This window comes from Tupaia chinensis, unplaced genomic scaffold (assembly GCF_000334495.1).
Source record: "Tupaia chinensis unplaced genomic scaffold, TupChi_1.0 Scaffold000316_1, whole genome shotgun sequence".
NCBI classification, from domain to species: Eukaryota; Metazoa; Chordata; class Mammalia; order Scandentia; family Tupaiidae; genus Tupaia; species Tupaia belangeri.
In genome coordinates this window covers 9,855,923-9,868,289 of record NW_006159809.1, presented here as the reverse complement: position 1 = coordinate 9,868,289, position 12,367 = coordinate 9,855,923, and the positions used below count along the sequence as shown (strand labels likewise).

At 41.4% G+C, this 12,367-nt stretch overlaps 1 protein-coding gene and 1 pseudogene across 1 annotated transcript in view; one reads left to right on the top strand and one right to left on the bottom strand.

Moving 5' to 3' along the window:
* PPP3R1 (protein phosphatase 3 regulatory subunit B, alpha) overlaps nt 1-3,614 on the bottom strand; it is an 83,845-nt gene extending 80,231 nt beyond the window's left edge. The window contains exon 1 of the mRNA XM_006151298.2: nt 3,582-3,614. Coding sequence (XP_006151360.1) covers nt 3,582-3,599 — 18 coding nt within the window. The 5' untranslated portion in view covers nt 3,600-3,614. The remainder of the gene's footprint in view (nt 1-3,581) is intronic.
* Nucleotides 3,615-4,972: 1,358 nt separating this feature from the next.
* Nucleotides 4,973-11,244, top strand: LOC102474809 (60S ribosomal protein L10a-like; annotated as a pseudogene).
* Nucleotides 11,245-12,367: the final 1,123 nt, after the last annotated feature.

Below are 12,367 nucleotides of genomic sequence, written 5' to 3'. Positions count from 1 at the left end.
GCGGGGGCGCGGACGTCCGTGACGTCGCGTGGCGGAGTCCTTCCTGTCATGTGGCTGTAGGCGGGCAGGGAGGAAGGCAGGGCGGGGAGGGAAGGAGGAAGTGCGAGGGTACCCCGGGAGGGGGGAAGCCCGAGGAGCGCGCGATCCGAGGCCGAGGGGCCCTTGGGCCCAGGAGTGGGAGCTTGGGGCGGCTGGGAGGAGCACATGAGCTGCCTTAGGCATCAGATGCTCCCTGGCGCGACACCGAGAAAAAGAGGAGAAAGCCAAGTCCGGGGGCTAGAGGGCATCGGCCGTATCCCCCTGCATCTGCGTACCGACTTGGGCCGTCAGAACGCGCAGCGCATCGGGGCTGCTGTCACCGGAGCAGCACCCGCAGGCCCGCACGACGCCAGGAATTGGCAGGGGCGAGGGACCCGGTGGGCCAAATCTGGCCTCAGCTTGGGGCTTGGGAAGCCGCTTGAGGGCGGAGTAGAGGGGCTGCTTCCCACTCCCGCAGACTGCCCCCCGCTCCGTGTTTTTCTTAAAACCACACACCCCGGGCTGCTCTTTGGCCGGGTGCAGCAGTGTTTGTTTTTGAAAAATACTCCAAGGCAGATATCCCACTGTTCGCATGGGTTTATATTTGCCTTGGTGGCCAGACAATTTAGACTACAATAGGCAATAAAGTACAAAAAAGCATGAGGAGAAAAGTGTTCGAGAGAGAGAGAGAGAGAAGAGAGAAAAAAACAACCACCTGGAAAAGTATAAGGATAAGGAAGAAAACATTTTGCAACTATTTTAACCAGTTACTCTTTTTCCAAGTCTCGATAATCGTGTGTGTGTGTGTGTGTGTGTGTGTGTGTGTGTGCGCGCGCGCGCGCGCGCGCGCGCAAATGAAAGAGAGTGTTTTCTGAGTGGTCAGACATTCCTTGCTGATATGTCCTTTGAATAGTCTTTTTTTAAAAATCGTGTTTTAAAGGCAGTCTGATAATGCCCATTACATAACTATCATTTTTCTGCGCTATAATAAGCACATATATGATATTTTTCTATATGTTAAGCACATATCTTTTCTAATTAGAGGCTCAGTCATGTGTGGTAAGGTTCTGCCTCAGTCTGAATGAGGTAAAAAGTAACAGACTGATAAGCTGAATGGCAGGGTGAGCAGGTCTAGGAAGGCCAAGAAGGCACACTGTTTCTTCCACCTTTTGATCTGAGTTTCCATTTAGATATGTGACTATTTGATACTAAACTGTTACAGAACAGTTAGGGAAAAGTCTGCAGGCTAAAAGTGTGTAATGTATATTATTTACATTGATTTTTTTTTTTTTTGGAGAGGTTTTCGCTATAGGGCGCGTGTGCTCGCCAGACAGACAGAGACATAGAGACAGAAAGCGAGAAATCACCCCCCAGGGGGGATGGTCACGCCGCAATCCCTTCTCCTCCATTCTCCTCTCGGGATCTTGGGCACACACGCACACACGCCCGGCGTGAGATTTAAGCCACTGGGTCCGAGACACGAACCGCGGTCGACTATGTGGGAGTCCAGCGACGTAGCCATTACGCTAACTGCTGGTTCCCTCTACATTGATTTTTTTCATCATAAATTGATAGGCTTATTTTTCTGTTTCTGTTTGTTTCTTTGCTGTAGGGTACCTGCACTGGCAGGCTAGAAACAGAGAAAAGAGGGTGAGAAGGCACCCCCCCCGGGGGGGGGGGGGGGGGCTGAGGGAGAGACAGACAAAGTGAGAAAGCACCTCCCAGTGGGGATGACCAACTGCAATCCCTTCTCCATTAGCCACTTGGGATTTGGGGCAGGGCGCACACACCCAGCCCAGCCTGTTTTTCTAGCTGTTATTGGACACTCTACCCTGCAGCCACAGGGCTAGCCACTTGACATGCTCTTTATTTATTTTTAAATACTATATAAAATATACCTTCTTTCTCAACTCCGTTTCTCAGAGATCATCACTGCAGCTGGGAGACCAGCACTTAGCATAATGGCTATGTCGCTGGCCTCCCATGTAGTTGACTACGGTTCAAGTCCCTGACCCCATGGCTTAAACTAACCCTGAGCGTGTGTGTGTGTGTGTGTGTAGAGTGGAGGAGAAGGCATTGCGGCAGGGCCATCCCCCCTGGGGGTGATTTCTCACTTTCTGTCCCTGTCTTTCTGATGAGCACATGTGCCGTATAACAAAAAACCTCAACAACAACAACAAAAATCACTGCAACTGCATTTTTGTTTTATCCCATGGACATTTTCAATAAGTTATTTTGACTAAGGGCTACATACCAAAAAGGAATTTGAGCTATATGAGATTGCAATCAACTTAAAGCCATCCATAATCATGTTATATTCGAGGCAATTTAAATTACAATCATGTAACAAATATCTACTATGAACCAAAATCAGAAATGAGCGAGCTAGAGAAAAGGCATAGTAGTCCGTGCCTGAAGTCCTCCCAGCTACTCAGGAAGTTGAGACAGGAGGATCAGGAGTTAAAGGCCAACTTGAGCAACTTAACTAGACCCCATTTCTAGAAAGTAAAAATCAATCAAATAAATAAATAGGTAGAGAACCAGGAACTACGAAAGATTGATGTGTCCGTGTAACTGACCTAAGCAAGAAATGAAAGCCAATCCACTTACTGGATTTCACTCATACTGCAAGTCTCCCAGAGATCACTTCTATTCTCTGCTTCCTGGGTATACTGCACAGATTTGCATCTCTGACACTGAAAGTAATCTAAATCCAGTGACAGGCACATCCAAAGGGCTCCTTTAATACTCAAATTATTCCCTCAAGGCCAAAGGAATCTCCTTTTGTCTCATTTCCTTATGTTTCTATGTAAATCTTAGTGTGAGAGGGAACAAGTACCAAATAGTCCTGATAAATAACTACATAAATGAAGAGGGAAAAAACATACTATGTCAGATAAATGGGAGGGGGAGACAGACAGGGAGGCCAGTCTTAAATTACAAAAATGGTAGCAGGTAGGCAGGAAGCAATGCAATTTAATTTGCTACTGACTGTGCCACCAGGCTGGGCCTGCCTTATTCTTAAAGGATGGTCACTGTCATTTATTTATGTATAATATTTAAGAGTTAAAGAAAAAACAAATTATCTTTCTTGTAGTTGTTTAAGATATCAGAATACATTATCACCCCCAAAATATCCACTTTTATTCATGATTATATTTATTAATGTCAACTAGAAATCATATTTTATTTTATATTCTCACACATGGGGGAACAATTAAAAATGAGAACCCATTCAAATCACCTTAAAGAAGTGTCTATTTTTTAAAATAATTGTTTCTTTTTGATTTTATTTATTTATTCATTTATTTTAATTTGACCAGAGAGAGACACAGAGAGAAAGAGGATGCAAGAAAGCAATCCATCAGGTCCAGGACTCGAACCATGGTTGGCCATACAGGAGTGTCCAGCATCTTAACCACCATGCCACCTGCTGGTCCCCAATGTCTATTCTTTTTAATACATGATTATTGTTAACAGATTTGGAGGAAACATCAACCTCTCCTCCTAGTTTAAAACGAATGTCCCAGTTCAGTAATCCCAGATTTAACAATACCTTGTACCTTTTTGTCACCTAGCATCTCACTTCTGAGTGAGCACTGAGGTGGCGCGAAGAACAGACTGTCTTTCTTCCCCAAATCCTTTTCTTGAATGAGGAGAAAGCTGGGATGCAACCAAGCCCTCTGCTCCAGGGTATGGTTAAGAAATGGTTCCTTGGCACCTGAGGTGGCAGGGAAAGTGGGTCATTCTCTTCTTGCTAAGAAGCAGAGGTCTGTACCAAGGATTCTAAATTCCGTCTTGGGAGCTCATTTCTCCATAGAAACGATTTCACAAAGGGGTCTATAAACAATGGCCTTCCTATAAAAGCCTACTTGACTTCTAATGGAACTGAAATTCTGTATATTTACTATTAAAAACACAATAGGGAGGGATCAATATATGGCATAATGGTTACGTTGCTGGACTCCCATGTAATTGACCGTGGTTCAAATCCCAGACCTGGCAGCTTAAAGCTCAGACTGGGTGCATGTGTGTGCATGCCCAAAGTCCTGAGAGGAAAATGAAGACGAGATTGCAGCATGGCCATCTCCTTCTGGGGGGTGATTTCTTGCTTTCCGTCTCTCTGTCTCTCTCTCTCTCTAGAGAGCGCGTGCAACCTATAGCAAAAAAAAAAAAACCTCTCTAAAAATAAAAACAATATTAAAAAATACTTTAGAAATATCTATTTTTATGAATTAATGGGTTCAGAGAAAATGTATCCCAAGTACTAGATGAGATTTTTTTCTTTAATTTTAAACACAACTCTTTCTTTAAAAAAAAAAAAAAAAAAAAACTACTTTTTAAATTATGGATTTTATGTAAAACACACCAAGCACTTGTGCTCATGTGCATGTCCAGATCCCAAAAGAATGGAGAAATGGAGGAGAAAAGATTGTGGTGCGTTCATGCTCTATAGGGGTATGCTTTATCTCTTTCACTCTGTTTCTCTGACACTTTCTCTGGGGAGCACACATGCCTTTCTGACTTTATTTTTTGGAGAGATTTTTGCTATAGGACATGTGTGCTCATTGGAAAGACAGAGAGACAGAAAGCAAGAAATCATCCCCTGGGGGGGGTGGCCATGCTGCAATCCCTTCTCTTCCATTCTCCTCTTGGGATTTTGGCCATGTACATTTATGTGCCTGGTGTGAGTTTCAAGCCATCACGTCTGGGACTCAAATTGTGGTCGAACACATGAGAGTCCAGCACCTTAACCACTATGCCTTCTGCTGGTCCCCTTTCTGGCATTTTTTTTTTAAATGATACCAAGAAAAAAGCATAGTTATTTGGACTTTCATAATATTTCTGCTTTATTAGTTTACTAAGAGCACATACCTTACACTATTTACCAAAACATAAAATTATTATTTAAATGTAAAACAGAAATATGACAGGCAAAAATAGCTATCTGTCATACCTATATACTCACTAATATACTTACATGCTAAAAAATATCTGTAAGCATAGTTCCACACACAACAATGTTCGAGATTAGAATGAGAACCCTAGATTAGCCTCACCCCTGGCTCCAATCCATTTTTGTGTGAATTTTGGGTAGTCATTTAGTCTAAGTCTGAGCCAATGTAGTAGCCACTAGCCACTTGTAACTATTTAAACTGATATTAGTTAAAACTGAATAAAATTAAAATTTAGTTCTTCTGTCTTAGCTCCATTTCAAGTGTTCGATAGCTGCATACCTTTTGGCTACCATTCTGGACATCACAGAAACTTCTATTGGACAACACTCATCTAAGTCCTGTCCTTTTCCTCCCAATAGTCATTGCCAGCCATTAATGTTTATTTATTATAAGGGTAAGTACCTTTTAAATACAATGTGCTCATCAAAAGTACCTTAAGTGCCCTCACAATTTGAACATATATATATATATATATATATATATACATATATATATATAATTACATTCCTTTTGAAAATATATGTACATATATTTCTGAAAATTAAATCATACTAATATTATATATATACATGTATACATAGTATATATAACACACATACATATATTATAGACTAAAAAAAAGGTATTTAAGAGTAATCAGTTCTTTTACCAAATGCATACATTCTATATTAAAATGTTGTTAATGTATCTTTTTCAACATCAAACAATATATTGCAACAAACATAAAAAATTTTATGTTGGGACCAGCAGTTGGCATAATGGCTATGTCGCTGGACTCCCACGTAGTTGACCACGGTTCGAGTCTCGGACCTGGTGACTTAAACTCACACCAGGTGTGTGTGCATGCGTGCCCAAGATCCCAAGAGGAGAATAGAGAAGTGATTGAGGCGTGGCCATCCCCCTGGGAGGTGGTTTCTCGCTTTCTGTCTCTCTGTCTCTCTCTGTCTGTCTGGTAAGCGCACACGCCCTATAGCAAAATCCTCTCCTAGGAAAAAAAAAGTAAAAAAAAAAAATTATGTTTACAAAAATGTTTAGCAATTGCATAGAGTAATTCGATTATCTCATGGACTTATATTCTATTTTCACTAGATTTTTATATTTTGCTATAATCCAAGTTCCGCACTTTACCATTTACCAGTATTAATACAAATTTCAAGTAGTAAACAGAACACTATAGAGGAATATTCAGATGCAGAGAGAATATGGGAAGGGAAAGCAGTAAAGGATCTTTGTGTCCTCTTATGACGATTCGAAGGAGATCTTTAATGAAGGATCAGGATTTCAGTTTTATATCTTATCTAAAAATAACATTTCTCAGTGCTGAGTCAGGATTTTTGTATATGCCACATACAAAATACAATTCTTTTTTTTTAATTTTGCCAGAAGGTATGCGCACTCACCAGAGAGAGAGAGCGAAGAGAGAAAGTGAGAGACATTCTCCATGAGAGACGGTCATGTTACAATTCCGTCTCTATTTTTTCCTCCTTTCAGGGTTTTGGGCATATACACATGTGCTTAGTGTGTTTATTTTCAAGGCACCAGATCTAGGACTCAAACTATGCTGTCAGTCATGTGGGATCCAGCTGCCTTAACTAGCATGCTATGGGCTGGCCTCCAGTTCTTTCCACGTTCAAGGATTTTCTCAGGGAATTTTCAAGGTAGACTGTGGCTTCTAAAAGGAAAAGAATACACACTGTTTTTTGGGAGAAAACAAAATGAGTAAACTGGTCAAAGACAATTGGTTTGGCATAGAATATCCATTCCTTAACTCATCCAGTGTTTGCAAAGGTATATACTCAAGGATCTAGGTGACTCCTAAAAAGGAAAAGAACGTTTTACAGATTATAACTCACATGTACTAGGGACTAATTGGTTTTGGATGGCAGACCTCAGAAGTCCCCATTGTCTTCTCTTGCAAGTGAGGAGGCCACTACCATGCCATTAAGCGTGGGTAAACGCTAATTGCAGCATAGTGCAGGATGGTACTTTCTAAGTGCAGGTGTGGAGAGAGTAGGGGAACACTGAGGCTAGATATAAATCATTGTAACCTACCCTTTGTCCTTTCCTTCAGTTATTTCCACTAGAGGGGACTACTCCTAACATTACCCTGTTCTTCTGGGGCAAGCCTATTTTCTTGCTGTGGCCTGACTCTGGACACCAGTGTTTATACAGTATTGGGTCACTAGAAAAGTCACAATGCATAGAAAAAATACCTCATGACTTTTCCAACACCACTATAGTATAAACAGAATAGCCTAATTCTACAGGATCCTTTGGGAAAACTATTAGATCATTAATATGATTATTATAGAAAGTTCAATACAGAAAAACATAAAGAAAGGACGATCAGGGGACACAGCCCTGTCTCGTCAAGGTTAAGTGAGCCTAAATCCCACATGGCCCGTCCCGTGGTTTGAATACCAGCCCAGCAACTTGCAAAACACACTAGGCACACATGCATGCATACTCAGAATCCCTATAGGATGAAGAAATGGACAAGGGATGGCATTGTGGCTATGCCCCATGGGGGGTGCTTTCTCCCTCTTACCTTCTCCCTCTCCTTGTCTCTCTGTCTCTCCCTGGTGAGCACTCATGCCCTCCAGCAATTAAAAAAAGAAAAGAAAATCATCTGTAATCATACAATTGTTTGTATTCAAATCTATATGCAATCTTTTATATACATATACACATGTGATATGAAACACAGTTTTTGTTTATTATTGATATTAATATTTTAATTTGCTACAGGGTACATGCACTCACTGGAGAGAGATAGAAAGAGAGAGAAAGTGAGAAAGCACCCCCAGGGGGCATGGCTATACTGTAATCCCTTCTCCATTTCTCCTCTTGGGTTTTGAATACACATACACATGTGTCCTTCAAGCCACCGGGGCCAAGATCCAGCCGTTTTAACCACCATCCCACTGGCTGACCAAAGAAACATATATTTTTTCATTTGTTTTGTTTTGGTATAGGGCTCATGCACTTACTAGAGACAGACTGAGAGAGGGAAAATGAGAAAGCATGATAAAGTTCCTTCTCCATTCTTCTCTCAGGATTTTGGGCACTCACACACTTGTGCACAGAGTGTCTTTCAAGCCTCAGGGTCCAAGATCCACACCACGAAGTTGATTGTGTGGGATCCAGCCACCTTAACCACGTCACTGGCTGGTCCAATATTTTAAAAAATCATTTTTTATCTCTCAAATCTCCAATTTCACAAGTTATCTATTATTCTTCTAATTAAATCCATAGAGGCCAGAGGCATTAAACAGTTAATGAGTAAATAAGCCTGAAAGTGGAAACATTATTAGAAAACAGAACAGAAATACTTTCTTTTTTTCTTTGGAAAGGTTTTCACTATAGGGCGTGTGTGCTTGCCAGACAGACAGAGAGAGACAGAGAGACAGAAAGCAAGAAATCACCCCCCAGGGGGGATGGTCATGCCGCAATCCCTTCTCCTCTGTTCTCCTCTCAGGATCTTGGGCACGCACACACACGCGCCCGGTGTGAGTTCTAAGCCACCAAGTCTGGGACGCGAACCGCGGTTGACTACATGGGAGTCCAGCAACATAGCCATTACGCTAACTGCTGGTTCCCCAGAAATACTTTCTTAAGTTCATTTATTTTATTCATGAGAAGGAGCATGTGCACACTAGAGAGAGAGCCATGCACACAGAGGCCCCTTTGACCCACAGCCCTCCAGGTCATCAGGATCTTGGGGGCTCACACAAGTGCAGTATCTTAGGGTCCCCTCAGAACTCAGAATCCAAGCCCATGGTTGGCCACGTGGCTCCCAGCACTGCAGTGTAGCATGCTACCACCTGTGTGAGCCACTAAGCCTAGGCAGAAAGGGATTTTATTTTTTTTTTAAGGTCATTGTGCAGACCTCTTCTCTTACCCAGAAAAACTCTGAGAACACCTAGGGGTAGAAATGGGAAAGGCGTGTTATAAGTTAAGACCTACTTTTTTTGTTTTCAAGAATTTAATTTTTTATCATCTTTTCATGTTTGTGTCTATTAAATGTTTTTTCCCCATCCCCTCCTTTCCAACCCCTATCACCCACCCACTGTGACCTGCCCCCTTTTATACTGTCTCTAGTGTCTACAATTGGCCTCCCTGCTATTATACCTTCCTTTACTTGCCATTTATCACTAATAAATCATTACTCAACACAGCAGAAGACCTAAGTGATTTATGAGACATGAAATTCTAGTTACTTTCCATTTAATGTAATTTCTGTCTCACTCTTTCAAATACAGAAAGCTGTACAAAATCTCTCCTTCTCAGAAACACATGATCCTTAACTAATAACCATTCAGAAAATCTATTCCAATTTCTCTCTCTTTCTTTTCTTTTTCAGTTTTGCCAGAGGGAGCATACACTCAACCAGGAGAGAGAGAGAGCGGTCACTCCATAATCACTTCTCCATTTCTCCCTTCCTTAGGGATTTTGAGGGCACACATACACCCAGTGAGTTTCTCAAGCCAGGGTCTGGGACTCAGATTGTACAGTCGGCCATGTGGGATCCCACCGCCTTAACCACCATGTCACTGGCTGACCCAGGGATACATTTTTGTGATAGCAACTCCCAGTGTTATAAATTTAGAGATCCATGTTATTTTGTTTTTAAAAATGTTATATGATACTTAAGGCAATTGTAAGTACCTATGTTATTATTGTAAATAAGTGTAAACTTGATGTGCTAAACTTTTTTTCAATAATCAACTTCAGTCTTTTTCTGTTTAGGAGTGACTTATTTACCTTGTAAATTGAAATATATATATATATATATATATCCCTATTTTGTTTTGTATATCAAAACTATCAAGTGCATCTTTTTTAAAAATGACTTGAATTTTTCAGAAGAAATACTTTGTGCATATGGTGCCATGACTTCTATATCTCTGTTGGAATCAAGCAGCATATGGATGCCTTTTTTGTAGTAATACAATTCAGTAACACAGTAGTTAGAGAATGACCAATGTGGAATTAAGGAGGAGTGATATATTAATCTGGATATATAAAACTGAACTCAATTCAGTTAGCTTATTTCATTATTTCAAAATGTATTAAACATGAGTTGAACAGAACATTTGCTTGAAGAACAGAGCCCTTAGAAATGCTCACAGAAAGGGCCGGCAGGTGGCATGGTGGTTACGGTGTTGGACTCCCACATGGCCGACCATGGCTTGAGTCCTGGACCTGGTGGCTTGCTTTCTAACTTTTCCCTTTATCTCTCTCTCTGTCTCTCCCTGGTCAAATTAATAATAATAATAATAGGTCTCTTTTCCCACTTTCGCAGCGTGAAGCACCATGAGGAGCAAAGTCTCTCGCGACACCCTGTACAAGGCGGTGCAGGAAGTCCTGCACGGGAAACAGAGCAAGCACCAGAAGTTTTTGGAAATGGTGGAGCTACAGATAAGGTTGAAGAACCATGACTCTCAGAAGGACAAGCACTTTTCATGCACCATCAGGCTTAAGTCTACTCCCTGCCCAAAGTTTTCTGTGTATGTCCTGGGGGACCAGCAGCACTGTGACAAGGCCAAGGATGTGGACATCCCCCACATTCACATCGAGATGCTAAAGAAACTCAATAAGAATAAGAAACTGGTCAAGAAGCTGGCCAAGGGACCAGCAGTTAGTGTAACGGCTATGTCGCTGGACTCCCATGTAGTCGACCACAGTTCGAGTCTCGGACCCAGTGGCTCAAACTCACCCTGGGCACATGTGCATGCATGCCTAAGATCTCCAGAGGAAAATGGAGGAGAGGGATTGCAGCATGGCCATCTCCCTTGGGGGGTGATTTCTTGCTTTCTGTCTCTATGTCTCTCTCTGTCTTTCTGGCGAGTGCACGTGCCCTATAGAAAAACCTCAAAAATAAAAAAATTAAAAAAAGGAAAAGAAACGAAAAAAGAAGCTGGCTAAGAAGTATGATGCCTTTTTGGCCTCAGAGTCCCTGATCAAGCAGATCCCACGAATCCTGGGCCCAGGTCTAAATAAGGTTGGTAAATTCCCTTCCCTGCAACACACGGTGACCGAAGTCGATGAGGTGAAGTCCACAATCAAGTTCTAGATGAAGAAGGTGCTGTGTCTGTTGGCCATGTGAAGATGATAGATGATGAGCTTGTGTACAACATCCACTTGGCTGTTAACTTCCTGGTGTCGTTACTCCAGAAGAATTGGCAGAACGTCGGGGCTTTATACATCGAGAGCACCACAGGCAAGCCCCAACGTCTGTATTAAAGCACATCTTAGTAAATTCGAGTGCCACCAAAAAATTAATGAATTAATTAGTCATAATTAGTAACAAACAAAATAAAAATAATTCTTGTAAATGCTCACAAAAGCTGGATGAAGATCACTCTGAAGTATCCTTAAATCCTGGTTGATATTTTAACATACTCTGATTTCTCCTTTTCAGTTTTTTCAAATGCATTTGAATAAAGATAATTGGTTGATCAGATTGCAAAACTGAAAAAAGAGAGTGCCTGTGGAAGAATTTCTTGGTGAATCAGTCAACACATTACTCCAACCAGGTAGTGTGTTTTACTAACACAGAGACTGGTGGATCAGATTTAGGTCGTTAAGTTTTATCCTCTATTTTGCTCTGCATTTTTTCAGTTCTTTTTCAAGAAATTTTTCTCAGCTCTAAAATAAAGGACTTGGAGCCAGTAGGTGGCATAGAGGTTAAACTGGCTAGATCCCACATGGCTGATTTCCCTGTTCGAGATCCAGACCCAAAGGCTTGAAAATCACACTGGGTGCATGTGTGTGCATGACCAAAATTCCAAGAGGAAAATGGAAGAGAAGAGATTACAGCATGGCCATCCTCCCTAAAGGGTGATTTCCCACTTTCCCTCTCGTTCTCTTGGTGTCTCTCTAGTGAATGCACCTGTCCTATAGCAAAAAAAGATTTAAAAATATGTATATATGTGTGTATATATATATATATATATATATAATAGGTGAAAGTTAAGCATCATCCCTTCCAGCCCTAAAGGTTCATGCTCCTAAAAACAGTCAAACCTGCCAGGGCAAAAGGAGGCAAGCTTCAACTGCAGCCTCTGAAAGGAACACAGAGGCTTCTCTTAATTTCTTGGACTCAGAAATGACTTCTCTTCAGAATTTCATTTCAGCGTGCTGGCTTCTGAACTGGGACTGCCATTCACATTTCCAACTTGAATCACATGGATCAACGTCAAAAAGAATTGGGCCTTCTTATCCAAGATATATGCCTGAAATAGATTTAAAAATGAAGCTAGTGAATATACTAATATAAAAATGCTCCCAAGACAAAAAGACTTTTAAAGGGCCGTGTGTGTATGTGTGTGTGTGTGTGTGTGTGTGTGTGTGTGTATGTGTAAGCTCCTTATAAAAAGATCGACTAT